Here is a 16,225-nt window from a genome sequence, read left to right as displayed (position 1 = left end):
GTGCATATGAAATAATAAAATTAATAACAACCACCAAAACATACAAAAAAGTTAACATGGTTTGGCTTACTCTCAACACCAACCAAAATTTATTATTAATAATAAGAATTACAACCACACATTTAACTCTCACACAAAAAAAATTTCTAAAACATAAACTAACTTGATTCTCAAAAATAAAATAAAATAAAATAAAAAACCCAAAATTTTAAAGGTGCCCTCGCACTAACTTACTAGACAAAACTTAATCTTTAAGTTTCACACAAGACAAAACGCGTTTCTAATTGTCACACGCATGCACACAACAACAAAATTACACCACCACTATTTTTTTAATGAATGGCACACTTCCTTACTTCTCTTCTCTTCAAGATAGAACTACCACTTTAATATAATTAATGTAACTCCTTATTATTCTTCTAGGTAGGGTGTGATTCCAAAACCAATAAGAAATTCTATAAACTTCTTCCATTATGGGCTAGATTCAACATTATACCATATCAACTAAAACAAAGGACAAGAGTTGAACTTCTTTCGGTTTGGCCTTCAAGTAGACTTGACAAAATTGGACTCATACCCATTAGTTTGACCTAATCTCAAAGAAAAATAGCCAACCCGAACTAAGATTTTTAGGCCTCGAGCAAAAATGGGTCAATTCGCTTAGCTTTCAGGTTGGGTTGGATCAACCTTTCTAAAGTAATTTTTAAAAAATGGTTATAAGGATTTGAAGGTAATTTAATTCATTTATAGAATAGTGATATAGTTATAAAATTTTAATTTTTTATTGACTTGATCGCTTTCATTGTATATTTAAGTTATATTAAAAATTTGAATTGTAGATAATATACTGACAAAATTACTCACTAACTTGAGGTGCAATTCTCAAGTATGAATATTTTTAGTGCTGGATCTTTTACTAAGGTTGAGTAGATTGAGTTCATTTGAAAAAAGAAATTGAGTAAATTGAGATGAATTTCATATTAAATATTTACTTATTATTCTTTACTTAATATGTTATGCTTTGTATTTTTTTATTTAGTTATCTTTTAAAATAATTTAGCTTTATTATTATTTTACACGTAATAAGAATATGTGCTGAAGAATATTTAATATTTTTTTCATTCTTTTATGATGATGGTATTTATAGTGAACTTTGAATAATGAAAATTTAAGTAATTTTTTTTTAACTTTTATTTATAACTATTTTGTTCTTTGTTCTCTTACTTGACAATTGACATGTAAAGATAATATGACCCGGCCCTTCCACTTCGCCAAGTATATCATCGTGTGGAGTCATAGACACGATGGTGATGGAATAGGCAAACCGGTTTTCAATAGTGTCCCACACACAAAAGAAAAGAAGCAAAAGGTTAGATAATAGAGTGAAAGCCACGTCACTAGCGTATGCAGCGTGGACATGTCGGCCACCCTCAAGGCAAATCAAACCGACGAGAGTTTGTCGAAACTCTGACTTCCTTGTCCCTTCTCTCCTCTCCTCTTTCTTCTCTCTCTTATGAGTGTATCTATCTATGCATATAAAGACAGAGGGACTAAGGTGGCGGTCTTTCAACACAGCAAGCTACTCTCTATTTCACCGTTTCAATTAATCATCATCATTATCAATCTCAATTCTCAATTGTAGATGGGAATTACATCAGAACAACATTCATCAGCTTCTTCCATAGACAGCAGCAGCGACCCTTCTGCAGCAGCTGCCACATCTTCTTCTTCTTTCTGTGCTCCAATTCAAAGCAATAACAGCGCAAGATTTGATTTGAGCACAGACCTCAGACTTGGTCTAAGCATCTCATCCTCTTATTACAATGACCTCTTTACCACGCCAACAACGACAACAAGGTATTTTTATATGTTCTTATTAATGGCTAGCATTCATATATTCAACAACCTTCAACCAACTTTTTTTTTTGTGTGGACTTTTTCTCTACCCCCAAGCTTTATTTCTGGACTTTTTCTTTTTTAATTGACATGCATGGCTTTCCCTTTATTTCAATTAGTTTTCAATGTTTTTGGTTTTGGTATATTTGGACTCTTTTTTCTTGGAGATTAGCATTTTCCCGAGAAAAATTAAGACTTTCCTGTTTGAGTTCTAGAGTCAGGTTCTGATCTAGCTATAAGATCATATATGTTACATGGCTGATATTGAATGAACTTATATTCGACAATTCAGAGAGCAACCACTAAGCTGGCCACCAATCAGATCGATATTGAGGAGTGCACATTTGGAGAAAGCACTTGATCACAAGCATGCCTCCTTATTTATCAAGATATACATGGAAGGCATTCCGATTGGTAGAAAATTGAATCTTTTTGCACAAGATGGCTATGATAGTCTCATAACAACTATTGCCCATATGTTCCCCACCACCATTCTTTGTAAGTACACAAAATTCAAGCTTTCTTCTTTTTCTTTGTTTGAAAGGAAATTCATGCTTTCAATGTTACTCTATATCATCAAAAAGTGGCACCGTACGGATATGATTGTATAACTAAAGCAAAGCTACATTCAAATTTTATTAACTCTTTGAAATAGGCCCAGGTGCTGATCGAGTTCACTCTGATAAATATCATGTCTTGACCTATGAAGATAAAGAAGGGGATTGGATGATGGTTGGAGATGTGCCATGGGAGTAAGCATCACCTTTCTTTATTTTTCTTTTCTTTTCTTCCTTTCATGTCTTATGCATTGACTTTTCTCATATTGTAAAATTCATTTTATGTTTTTGGCTTCGGTATAGGATGTTCTTAAACAATGTGAAAAGACTAAAGATCACCAGAGCGGACAGATGCTAGCAGCTAGAATAGTTGTTCTTCACTGTATACAGTCCTTTTCTCTTTGTGTATGCAATTTTGTATAGTTCCTGCTCGTATTGACACACTCAAATACAGTATGGAGTATATGCCCAAGATTACAGATATGTACAGCCTTTTCTTACAAAAACTATATATATCAACATTATTATCTCATCCACAAAATGTAGTATATTATATTAATATTTACGTTTTGCTCAAATATAACTTTTCTTTTTCTCTGTTAGGTGGAATGTGATGTTCTTGAGTCTTGACCCTTGTGTCACAAAAACGATGGTGTTAATCCCCTTGATTGGTGATTGTGATGCTAATCAATAAAATGACTTTTAATCAATAAAATTACGTAGATGTGGGCGTGCTGTCATGCTCTTCTAACTTTAATTTTACTCTTTTATATTTTTTGGTTGAAAACTTAACTTTTTTTTTTTTTTAAATTTTGATGGGACCTAACTTTAAATTTTTTTTTGATCGGAACTTAACTTTTTTTTTTTTGATAGGAACTTAACTTTAATTTTGATTGCAAAGCATTCACTTATTGGTACGATAGCTATGGACTATGGTCATCCTTTCACACTAATTAAAAGGTACCCGATAGTTTTTATACATATAGAATATAATGAACTCAATTACGTTGCCAATGGAGAAAGCTAAAAGAAATCGATAAAACTAAGGACAATTATGAAGCTATACATATATAATAAGGCCACCTATTGCCACCTATTGCCACCTAAGAAAAAGTGGATGGTATTGTCTAGTTGCAAAATAGAATAAGAAAGTGACTGTTCGAGACTAAAGGAAAAAGAAATGGTTTTTTTGAAGCAAAAACTAATGTTAATGACTTGATGTTGTACTGCAATGCAAGCACTACATTGATATCAAGTATCAGTGTAGATTTTCAGTATTTGGATATTCTAAATAAGTCTTGTGCCACATAAAGTGGCACAATAAATGCCACAACTAGCCTATGTGACAAGTTGTAGTTGATGAAGAAGTTGTGGTGACTGGTGAGTTCATGTGGAGACACCCCTCCACTAACCACAACTCGCTATATGGGCAAGTTGTGGCATTTGTTGTGCCACTTTATGTGGCACAAGACTTATTCGGATATTCTATTTAGAAATTCTAAGTAGTTTTAATTATAATGGGAATGAAGATATCTAAATTTGTCTATATCTTTGCCCGCTATTTAATTTTGTTTTCTACATAATAAATAAAAAACTAATGAAATTAGGTGAACCAATGACAGCCTCAGGGCCAACATTTTTTTTTTCTTTTCGTTTTTTTGGAAGCTTCAAAATATTTCATTAAATTAGATAGAAGGAACATCTATGGAGAGACAATCGTGCAGATAGGGCCCTGGCATTCTTAAAGTTGATAAAATGGTGGTCCACTGCCACTGGGTACTAATTCATGAGGAGATAAGAGGAATAAATATTTATAATTAGTTAATCAAGGATATGACTCATCAAGTGGATGGAAAAGGATACATTAATTCTGTTTTTGTACGAAGGTGGAGTAAAATTAATTAGCAAATAATACAATACTAGGCCAGAATTGTAGCAATAGCACATAAACAATAGTATTAGCCGAGTGTAGCTTAACTGACATATTTTATTTCAATTGAGACATTAAAGATTCAAATTCAGTCTTCCCATAATAACTATTGAATTATTAAATAAAAATTACATTAATACTATCACCATAAATGATTAAAATTGCTTAGAAATATGATGAATCATATAATAAGAAGAGTAATACTATGTACACAAATTTTTTTACAAACTATTGATGTGATAAATGCTTATTGGTTCTTATTTGGATCCAAAACTAACATCGCTTTTTTACTTCCCAAACATTAGTAGTTTAAGTAGTTTGTAAATAAAAAATAAAAAATAAAAATTTTGATTTTAGCATTTTTCCTAATAAGAACATGAAAGGACCTTGTAACTTGTAAGCTCAATCAAATCAGCATTGCATTAATATGGGCCGTGAGATTTGGGCTGACTTATTGGCATGTAGTTATTTGCTATTGGGTATGATAGGGGGGCCCAAGAAGGAAGCAAAAATAGAGGGAGGGCGGAGAGGGGGTAAAACCGACATTTAATAGGTAGTAATTTTATCGAATCGAAGAAGAAACCCAAAGTATAGAAGAAGATAAACAAACAATAAAGTAGTGAAGTGGGGAGAGAAGAGTAAACAGTAAAGTAAACACTGGTAAACACTTGAACACTTAAAAGTAGTGTTTGAGTTGATAACTGCTGGTTTTTGTTAGTTTGTCGGAAAATTCAAATGAAAGCACCGGCGTTGTCTTTCTCTAAAGCCCCCGTCAAGTTCAGGATGTATGTCATCTCATCTCTTTTTTCTTCTTCTTCTTCTTTTTCTCTTTTGGGTTTCTTTCTTTTTCATAAAAAATATATATTTATTTGGAATTTTGATGAGGCAGGCCAACTTCGGCGAATTTGGTACCGATTCGATTGGACATTGAAATTGACGGCCGGAGATTCAAAGATGCTTTTACTTGGAACCCTTCTGGTATTTTTCACAATTTCCATTCCTTTTCTTTACCACTGGTATTTTTTTCTTTTTGCGTATATATATGTGTGTGTTTTTTTAATGTTAACCATCACTTCTGCTTTTGCATCCCTGAATTATACCCAACACTTAATTTTCTTCAATTGTCAATTTTTTTTTTTTTTTTATAAAGTTAGCACATATAATAAAATTATGTGGGCAGTTGCTAGAAGAGATCAATTTCACTGAGACTTCACACTTGCAGAGTTAAATATGTCATATTTGTCATGTGTATATGCATATGTATGTAGTTTGTAGCTATTGTTCTGAGAGATTTTAATTTGAGTATGTTTTTATATTTCCTTCAATAGTATGATTACATGTTTTGTGAATGTTATATATATAGACCCCAATTCAACAAACAATATTTGAGAAGCAATTAAAGCATAGTTTATAACTGTACGTTGATCATGTTGAAAAAATAAAACTCATCTAGACTTATGCTAAAGTCGTTGTGTGATTTTGGGTGATTGAATGATGAGCGAAAACATGAAAACAGAGCAAACACGAAGATTAAGATTACACAGTTCAGTCTGACGACTACGTCCACAATGAAAATTCTTACGATAAACTTAATGTAAGTTTTATGCACTGAACAAACCCAAAATTTATTTGTTTGTTTTATTAGTACATAGGCCTGTTATTAGTTTGAGTTGTCACTTGAAAAATAATATGTCTAGCAACTAACAAGAATTATGAATAAATGAATTTCATATTTAAAGGAAGAATAAAGAATTACATTAAGATTAAGAGACCTAGGAATGGTGAGACACTCCAAAAGATATCTACCTAAGTTTATGAGGTCTTGATAGAGCCATAAGTAACAACACGCATATTACTCCCCCCTGATATGGGATTATGTTCTTTTCTTTTGAACAGAGACAGTAAAACACGCTCACATGAAAGACTAAATTCACAAACATTCACTAGCTACCTCAACTTTAGAAGAATTGATAAGTATTGCTTCTTGAGAAAAGAGAGATTCTGCTTTTTTGACTTCTAAAAAAACTCAACTAAAACCTACCTATCTATGATTGTATAGCTGAGCAGTTGGTTTTGAATCTTTTGATGGCTTATTTGGATTAGAGAGAGTTAATACAACTTCACAATTTTCAAGTAATTGGAACGAAAATTTCCAAGATTTTAGACTCCAAACCATAATTGCTTGGAAAACACGCATGCTTTTATGTATACCTTATAAGACTAAACAACATACATTGTCCAGAAAACTAAAATTAACCAATCTGCTATATATGTGGTGTTTCAAATTGGTAAGAAGTCTTTGTCTGCCTAAGTCATGACTCATGGCAATGGACGAATAATGCCTTGGTTAAGATTTCTAATTAAGGGCCTCATGATAACGTCTCTTTCACACACCTCTAGCAGGAATTTTGCACATTGGCATCACTGTAAGTGCATTTTGGCTAAATTTATTGCTTCCCATTTGGTTAAAGTACTCCATGTGAAACATAGTGGTGCCTATTGCAATTGAGTAGCTTATTAGGTAAAGGAAAAGGATGCAATTTTATGTTCTTTCTTACCATTCGTCACCTCATCCTCTTTTTAATCTAAGCCTCGTCATTCATATTATTGTCCTTTGAGACTATATATATGTTGTTAAGTGCACATAAAATAATAAAATAACAAGCACCACAATATACTACAAAAAAGTTAACGTAGTTTGGCTTACTCTCAACACCAACCAAAATTTATTATTAATAATAGGAATTACAACCACACATTTAACTCTCACCAAAAAAAAATTCAAAGAAAAAAAAAAAAAAAAAACCCAAAATTTCAAAGGTGCCCTCGCACTAACTCACTAGACAAAACTTAATCTTTAAGTTTCATACAAGACAAAACTTCGCTTCTAATTGTCACACGCATGCACACAACAACAAAATTACACCACCACTATTTTTTTAATGAATGGCACACTTCCTTACTTCTTTTCTCTTCAAGATAGAACTACCACTTTAATATAATTAATGTAACTCCTTATTATTCTTCTAGGCAGGGTGTGATTTCAAAACCAATAAGAAATTCTCTAAACTTCTTCTATTATGGGCTAGATTCAACATTATACTTTATCAATTAAAACAAAGGACAAGAGTTGAACTTCTTTCGGTTTGCCCTTCAAGTAGACTTGACAAAAGTGGACTCATACCCGTTAATTTGACCCAAAATCAAAGAAAAATAGCCAACCCGACCTAAGATTTTTAGGCCTCGAGCAAAAATGGGTCAATTCACTTAGCTTTTAGGTTGGGTTGGATCAGCCTTTCTAAAGTAATTTTAAAAAAAATGGTTATAAGGATTTGAAGTTAATTTAATTCATTTATAGAATAGTGATATAGTTATAAAATTTTAATTCTTTATTGACTTGATCGCTTTCATTCTATATTTAAGTTATATTAAAAATTTGTATTGTAGATGATATACTGACAAAATTACTCACTAACTTGAGGTACAATTCTCAAGTATGAAATTTTTTAGTGCTGGATCTTTTACTAAGGTTGAGTGGATTGAGTTCATTTGAAAAAAAAAATTAAGCAAATTGAGATGAATTTCATATTAAATATTTATTCATTATTCTTTACTTAATATGTTATGCTTTACTTTTTTTATTTAGTTATCTTTTTAGATAATTTAGCTTTATTATTATTTTATATGTAATAAGAACATGTGCTGAGAAAGTTGATAAGTTGACAGGGTCTACAATATTTAATATTTTTTTTCCATTCTTTTATGATGAAGGTATTTATAGTGAACTTTGTAAATTTAAGTATTATTTAACTTTTATTTATAACAATTTTGTTCTTTGTTCTCTTACTTGACAATTGACATGATCATAATGATAATATGACCCGGCCCGACCACTTCGCCAAGTATATCAACGTGTGGAGTCATAAACACAATAGTGATGGAATAGGCAAATTGGTTTTCAATAGTGTCCCACACACAAAAGAAAAGAAGTAAAAGGTTAGATAATAGAGTGAAAGCCACGTCGCTAGCGTATGCAGCGTGGACATGTCGGCCACCCTCAAGGCAAATCAAACTGATGAGAGTTTGTCGAAACTCTGACTTCCTTGTCCCTCCTCTTCTCTCTCTCTCTCTCTCTCTCTCTGGCTCTCTTTTATGGCTATCTATCCATGCATATAAAGACACAGAGGGACTAAGGTGGCAGTCTTTCAACACAGCTAGCTACTCTATTTCACCATTTCATTTCATCATCATCATCATCATCAATCTCAATTCTCAATTGTAGATGGGAATTACATCAGAACAACATTCATCAGCTTCTTCCATAGACAGCAGCTGCAACCCTTCTGCAGCAGCTGGCACCTCTTCTTCCTCTTTCTGTGCTCCAATTCAAAGCAATAACAGCACAAGATTTGATTTGAGCACAGACCTCAGACTTGGTCTAAGCATCTCATCCTCTTATTACAATGACCTCTTTCCCACTCCAACAACGACAACAAGGTATTTTTATATGTTCTTATTGATGGCTTGCATTCATATATTCAACAACCTTCAACCAACTTTTTTTTTTTTGTGTGGACTTTTTCTCTACCCCCAAGCTTTATTTCTGGACTTTTTCTTTTTTAATTCACATGCATGGCTTTCCCTTTATTTCAATTAGTTTTCAATGTTTTTGGTTTTGGTATATTTGGACTCTTTTTTCTTGGAGATTAGCATTTTCCAAAGAAAAATTAAGACTTTCCTGTTTGAGTTCTAGAGTCAGGTTCTGATCTAGCTATAAGATCATATATGTTACATGGCTGATATTGAATGAACTTATATTTGACAATTCAGAGAGCAACCACTAAGCTGGCCACCAATCAGATCGATATTGAGGAGTGCACATTTAGATAAAGCACTTGATCAAAAGCAGGCCTTCTTATTTATCAAGATATACATGGAAGGCATTCCGATTGGTAGAAAATTGAATCTTTTTGCACAAGATGGCTATGATAGTCTCATGACAACTATTGCCCATATGTTCCCCACCACCATTCTTTGTAAGTACACAAAATTCAAGCTTTCTTCTTTTTATTTTTTTGAAAGGAAATTCAAGCTTTCAATGTTACTCTATATCATCAAAAAGTGGCACCATACAGATATGATCGTATAACTAAAGCTAAGCTACATTCAAGTTTTATTAACTCTTTGAAATAGGCCCAGGTGCTGATCGAGTTCACTCTGATAAATATCATGTCTTGACCTATGAAGATAAAGAAGGGGATTGGATGATGGTTGGAGATGTGCCATGGGAGTAAGCATCACCTTTCTTTTTCATTTTTTTCTTTTCTTCCTTTCATGTTATGCATTAACTTTTCTCATATTGTAAAATTCATTTTCTGTTTTTGGCTTCGGTATAGGATGTTCTTAAACAATGTGAAAAGACTAAAGATCACCAGAGCAGACAGATGCTAGCAGCTAGAATAGTTGTTCTTCACTTATTCAGTCCATTTCTCTTTGTGTATGTAATTTTGTCTAGTTCCAGCTCATATTGACACGCTCAAATACAGTATGGAGTATATGCCCAAGATTACAGATATGTACAGCCTTTTCTTACAAAAACTATATATATCAACATTATTATCTCATCCACAAAAAGTAGTATATGATATTAATATTTACGTTTTGCTTGAATATAACATTTCTTTTTCTCTGTTAGGTGGAATGTAATGTTCTTGAGTCTTGACCCTTGTGTCACAAAGACGATAGTGTTAATCCCCTTGATTGGTGATTGTGATGCTAATCAATAAAATGACTTTTAGACACGTTCCACGCTCGTGTGAAGTACGTACCTAGACGTGGGCGTGCTGTCATGCTCTTCTAACTTTAATTTTACTCTTTTATTTTTTTTGGATGAAAACTTAACTTTAATTTTTTAAATTTTGATGGGACTTAACTTTAATTTTGATTGCAAAGCATTCACTTATTGGTACGATAGCTATGGAATATGGTCATCCTTTCACACTAATTAAAAGGTATCTGATAGTTTTTATACATATAGAATATAATGAACTCAATTACGTTGCCAATGGAGAAAACTAAAAGAAATCGATAAAACTAAGGACAATTCTGAAGCTATACATATATAATAAGGCCACCTATTGCCACCTAATAAAAAGTGGATGGTATTGTCTAGTTGCAAAATAGAATAAGAAAGTGACTGTTCGAAAAAAAAAAGAAGAGTTTTTGTGAAGCAAAAACTAATGTTAATGACTTGATGTTGTACTGCGATGCAAGCACTTCATTGATATCAAGTACCAGTGTAGTGTTTTTCAGTATCTGGATATTCTATTTAGGAATTCTAAGTTGTTTTAATTATAATGGGAATAGAGATATCTGAATTTGTCTATATCTTTGCTGGCTATTTAATTTTGTTTTCTACATTAATAAATACAAAACTAATGAAATTAGGTGAACCAATGACAGCCACAGGGCCAGCATTCTTCTTCTTCTTCTTCATATATATATATTTTTTTGGGTGGAAGCTTCAAAATATTTCATTAAATTAGATATAAGGAACATCTCTGGTAGGGGTGTGCATGGGTCGGGTTGAGGGGATTTTTTGACCCAACCCACCATGGTGGGTCAAAAAAAACCCAACCCAACCCAACTCATCACATAAGTCCAACCCAACCCAACCCAACCCACATGGGTCGGGTTGAACCCATGGGTTTGAAATTTTTTATTATTATTATTAAATTGAGTAGAAAAAAAAAAATAAAATATTAAGAAAACCTAAAAATTAGTATCAATGTAACTCCTTAAAAACAAACAACACTAATGACTAAACAACAATAGTAATTTATTAGGATTTGTGTGAACTAATTGGCCTTTATATAGGATAGGAAGAACTGACTATTTTAAAAATTTTATTAATTATATAATATATTTTATATATATATATATATATTAAATTAGTATTAGTAGGAGGAACTGAGGAAATACTGCTCTACAACTATTTTTTTTAAATTATTAAATATATAATATATATATATATATATATAAAAGTTCCCTACAATTTATTTAAAAAAAATTATGAAATATAAAAATATATTTTAAATATATATTAAATATGGGTGGGTCGAGTTGGGTTTGGCAGGTTTGTAATTTTATGACCCAGACCCAATCCGACCCACCATAAAATTTTTTTTGTAACCCAACCCAACCCACCAAACCTTGAAAACCGACCCAACCCGGTGGGTCGGGTTGGGTTGGGTCGGGTTTGGCGGGTCGGTGGGTTTTCTGCACACCCCTAATCTCTGGAGAGACAATCGTGCAGATAGGGCCATGGCATTCTTAAAGTTGATAAAATGGTGGTCCACTGCCCTTGGTACTCATTCATGACAAGATAAGAGCAATAAATCTATTTCTATATTTATATATTACTAAAAGCTGAAGCGTAGCATTTAATGTTGCTACGCTCACGTTGAGCCACATCAGCAGTTACACCATCATTTTTTGTTTCCAATTTTTCTTATATATTTTTTAAAACATTTTCTCATTTAAGATGACTTAAAAATATCCATTATTTAAAAATTAAAATGTTTTTTAACCATTATTTTTATTATTAATTTTCCAAAACTCTTCCTCCCTTTTACCTCTTCATCTCCCCATTACTTTCTACCTTAATATCATTCTTTATCTACCTTTTTATCTTCCTTTATTTTAATTCTTCTTATTCTCAACATCTTACTATAAATTTGACATTTTCTTTTTCATTCTATGCATAGTTTTCTCACACAAAAAATGTTACCTCTCTCTCTCTCAATTTGTTTTTCATTTTTTGTTTGATTTTTATTTTTATTTTTATTGCATCAATTCTTTAGGTTGATGAATTTTTGTGTTAATTAGATTTCCACTCTCGGTTGATGCAATTTAGTTTTGTGTTTTAAGTTGTTATTTTTTATATTCTCTTTAATTAAATATTATCCTACTGCATTATACATATAGTATATAATAATATAATATTATTATATTACATAGAATGGCTTGGATAATTTGATGTTTAGTGTTATATATTTTATTTTTATTCATTTTTCTTCCTATCTTGTTTTATTTAGCATTTAAATTCAGTTACATCCTCCATACTATTAAATTATGCAGCACAAATCAAGAAAATGACTAGACACAAACCTGCCTTCCTTTACCATACATTGGGGGAATCAAAATATTTGTGTGAAAAAATTTCATATAATTTATAACTTAGATAGCACTCTTTGAATGTGTCTAGACCTATAAATTGAGCAATTTGTAGACTTAAAAGGCTATTGAGAATGAACTTTTTGAATCAAGACTAAAAAAATATGAACTACTATATATCATTTAGATAAAAACTTTTATCATAGATACATTAATTTTTTTACCACAAATTTAAATCACGCATACTTAATAATTTTATATTATGTGTTAGCATCGTCTCTTCTTCTTCTTCTTCTTCTCAAAAATATTATGTATCATCTTCAAAGGATGCCAACAATATTGATCTTAAGGGAAAAGTTACATAAAATATTGAGAAAAAATGTTTTATATTACAACTACTAAAAATGCTTTTTAAATCCTTGCAAAAAAAAAAAATGCTTTTTAAATATTTAAACCTTTTCATTTTTCATATCACTGACGTGTTCTACAACTACCATATGCGTTAACTTAAGTTTTAATATTCTTAAGTTGTTTCAGCAAAAAGAAAAAAAAAAAAAGTTGTCACAAAAGATGAGTTCATGTAAAGTTTTTTGCAAAATGAAATATCTATTTTGTAAGGCCACCAAACTTGATAATTTGCAAATGATGGAACCACTCGCAACAATATTTGCATAGTTATATAGTTCTAGCTAAAGCAATCGAGTATTCTTTTAGTTTTCAAAAAACACACCTCTACCAGTGGTTAAACGTTCATCTCGGGTAGTTTTAACTTTTTATACAATTTTACCTTTACATATTCATCTATTTTAATTTATATTTTTTTTAGAAATTTTTTTTTAATATTTATAAGTTAACAATGAAATAATGATTCATGAATAATAAAAAAAAAAATATATATATATATATATATATCTATACATATTTATCTTGTGCAGTTGTAACTTTACATATAATTTTGCATTTATATATTCATCTACTTTAATTTAGATGTTTATAACTTAATAATGAAATCTATAAACAAGGTAATTAAAACAATCATATTTCTTCAATTCAAAAAGTTACAATTTCTTTTTTTTTTTAAAAAGGCCTTTTACATTTCCTTGGAATTATTTTAAAAAAAAAAAAATTTAATAAAAACTTTGACATACCACTAACCTAACCACTTCATACATTAAAAAACATTTAAGGCTCATTATTACTTCCATTAATATATTATGGATATCTTAATTGATTGAGACCTAACTAGAGAAATGCCTTTCATATTACTTTGAAAATTCAAAAAAAAAAAAAAAATCCTTTGACATACCACTAGCATAACTACATCTATACTTATTTAAGCCATCCATGATATCTATTTTTTATTGATAACTATAAAATTTATAACTGGTAAAGGAACATACAAAGTAATAAAGAATAAATGAAGGAAGAAAAAAAGAAATGAAATCAAACGTCAATTAATAACCGTTATTTGAAAAATAAAAAGGTGGTCAAGAGGAGTAAGAAATAAAATACAGATGACTATATAGTGGACATTGAAAACTTTATAGTGCAATAAAATCACTCGTTACATTTACTTAATTAAATATGTGGGGGCCGATTAGTCAATAAAATTATTAAAGTCAAGTTAATTGGGCCTGTGGCCCATCCGAGGACGTAAAGCTATCCAAGGATGCCCATATCAGGTTGTAAGGGTAACCAAACGAAAGGAAAAGTAGATATCACATAAGATGAGTTCTGATGATTCCCTCTTTATCAGTGGGTTGACAGGACTCGAACGTTGATCTTTGGGCTATTTCCTGTAACACAAAGGACACAGAATCAGAGGGGACCGGTGGGGACCGGCCAAAAATCCTCCGATGATCAAGTTAGTTACTTTGAACTCTCTGTAATGAAGAAATGTTCTCTCAAAAGTGAAAGTGTCTGAATGCCCTTACCCTTCATCGAAGAAGCTTTATATAGTGTGTGTGGAACGGTTATCTGTTTAGTAACCGTTCCCAATGTCGAGGAGTCCGGAGAATTGGGAGTAACTTCCATAACCGCTGTGGAAGTTACCTAGGTCGGACGGGCCGATGAACTCGTCCATCCATAGTAAGGATGGACGAGACCTCTAGGATGATCTCGTCCATTTCTAGTGGAAGATGGACGAGATCATCTTGGAAGGCTTGACGTTCATAAATGATAAGTAGATCTCATGAGGTATCGCTCGTCCATGTATGGACGAGGTTCGCCAGTACGCTTACAATTTTCACCGCCTATTGTAGCTTCTTTCGTTGGACGAGACATATGGACGAGTTATGGACTTGGGATTATTTATGACACCATCAGTTGCCCCCTCGTCCATGTGAGTCGTCCAAATGGTTGAACGTCCTTGGACTGGTGTAATTGGTTATTAATTATTTGCACCACGTGTCATTTTTTTATTGGCGACTGATTCCGTCGATTTATATTTCCGAGGTAGACGCCACGTGTCGCTTTCGTATTGGTTGGGTCGTTTCGATTACCCAGGTCAGCATCCTATAAATAGTGGAATGCCTCCCTTAACCCTTTTCATTCCAGAGATTTTCTTCCTTGACATCCGTCGTCTAGAGCCTCGTCTAGGAGTTCCTCTGCGTCTAGAGTCTTCTTCCATCTAGAGCCAGGTACTCTTCTTCTCCTCGTCTTTAGGTTTTAAGTTTCTTGTTAAAGATGTCTGCTGCTTCCTCGTCTACTGATAGCCTTAATAAGGCTATAGACGAGTATTGTGAGGATACTAGTGAGAGGTCTAACTCTAGCAGTGCTAGTGATGAGAGTGGAGGAAGCACGGACGAGAACTACTCTTCTGGGGCCCCTGGGCTCCCTATTGAGGTCGTCCAAGAATAGCTTAGGAGAGCTTCTGGCTCTCAAGCTGGTTCTCCGTCCAATCCTACGGACGAGGTAGAGACCGTCTTCAGTTGCGCTGTAGGCGTCCATTCTAAGACGGACGAACAGAGGTTAAATAGCCTTAAATCCTGGTATCAAATCCCAGACGAGTTTAACCCTAGGCTGCCCGTCCGTGGAGAGTGGTGTTGTGAGCCCCGTTTTGGTATAGGCGTTTATGAATCTTACTTCTTAGGTGGCCTTAGGTTTCCTTTAAATGCCTTCGCTAGAGAGTTATTAGTTAAGTTAGGTTTAGGTGTTTGTCAATTCAATCCTAACGCATGAAGACTAATTATCTCCATACAAATTTTGTGGAGGGAAGTTTTTGGTGGGGACCGTCCTCTTATAGTGGACGAGTTCCTTTATTGTTATAAACCTTCTGCCATAAGTCAATCTGAAGGTTTTTATCAGTTTACTGCTAGAGGGAATGATTGTAGGTTGATCAAGTCCCTAGCTTCGTCTGATAGGAAATGGAAGACGGAGTTCATTTTCGTTTCAGGCTTCTGGGCAGGGAACCCTGTGGACGTTGGCAGGGATCCCTTTCCCCCTTACACTGGGGACCTAGGGAACCTTCGTCCAGAAGGTATGTCCCTTCCCCTTGTTTATTTTTATTCTCGTTTCTATTTGGCATATTTACAATTTCTAACCTTTGTTTGTTCATTCTGCTGTAGCTGCCAAACGTCCGTCCTTGAGCAAATTTCACCGTGACCGCGTCCACAGGGCTCGTCTACATACAGACAGGAGCTTTCATTCTCTTGTCACGCTTAGACGT

At 32.9% G+C, this 16,225-nt stretch overlaps 2 protein-coding genes across 4 annotated transcripts; both read left to right on the top strand.

The window, feature by feature from the left end:
• The first annotated feature begins 1,347 nt into the window (after window positions 1-1,347).
• On the top strand, window positions 1,348-2,985 carry LOC115949668 (auxin-responsive protein IAA31-like). Its single transcript, XM_031066957.1, has 4 exons — window positions 1,348-1,857; window positions 2,189-2,394; window positions 2,552-2,648; window positions 2,757-2,985. Exons 1-4 carry the CDS (start codon window positions 1,643-1,645, stop codon window positions 2,809-2,811), a joined length of 573 nt encoding a protein of 190 aa, XP_030922817.1. The 5' UTR covers window positions 1,348-1,642; the 3' UTR covers window positions 2,812-2,985.
• Window positions 2,986-4,995: 2,010 nt separating this feature from the next.
• On the top strand, window positions 4,996-10,007 carry LOC115950704 (auxin-responsive protein IAA31-like). 3 transcript variants are annotated; one of them, XM_031067931.1, is made up of 6 exons: window positions 4,996-5,168; window positions 5,273-5,361; window positions 8,666-8,880; window positions 9,214-9,419; window positions 9,577-9,673; window positions 9,780-10,007. In XM_031067931.1, exons 2-6 carry the CDS (start codon window positions 5,338-5,340, stop codon window positions 9,832-9,834), a joined length of 597 nt encoding a protein of 198 aa, XP_030923791.1. In that variant the 5' UTR covers window positions 4,996-5,168; window positions 5,273-5,337; the 3' UTR covers window positions 9,835-10,007. The 3 variants fall into 3 exon arrangements, with proteins under 3 accessions (XP_030923791.1, XP_030923793.1, XP_030923794.1); XM_031067933.1 differs by lacking the exon at window positions 4,996-5,168 and having other exon boundaries at window positions 5,275-5,361; window positions 8,287-8,880; XM_031067934.1 differs by lacking the exons at window positions 4,996-5,168; window positions 5,273-5,361 and adding an exon at window positions 8,018-8,577.
• The last annotated feature ends 6,218 nt before the right edge of the window (window positions 10,008-16,225 follow it).

Source organism: Quercus lobata, chromosome 6 (assembly GCF_001633185.2).
Source record: "Quercus lobata isolate SW786 chromosome 6, ValleyOak3.0 Primary Assembly, whole genome shotgun sequence".
NCBI lineage: Eukaryota > Viridiplantae > Streptophyta > Magnoliopsida > Fagales > Fagaceae > Quercus > Quercus lobata.
This window is presented reverse-complemented; position numbering and strand designations above follow the sequence as displayed.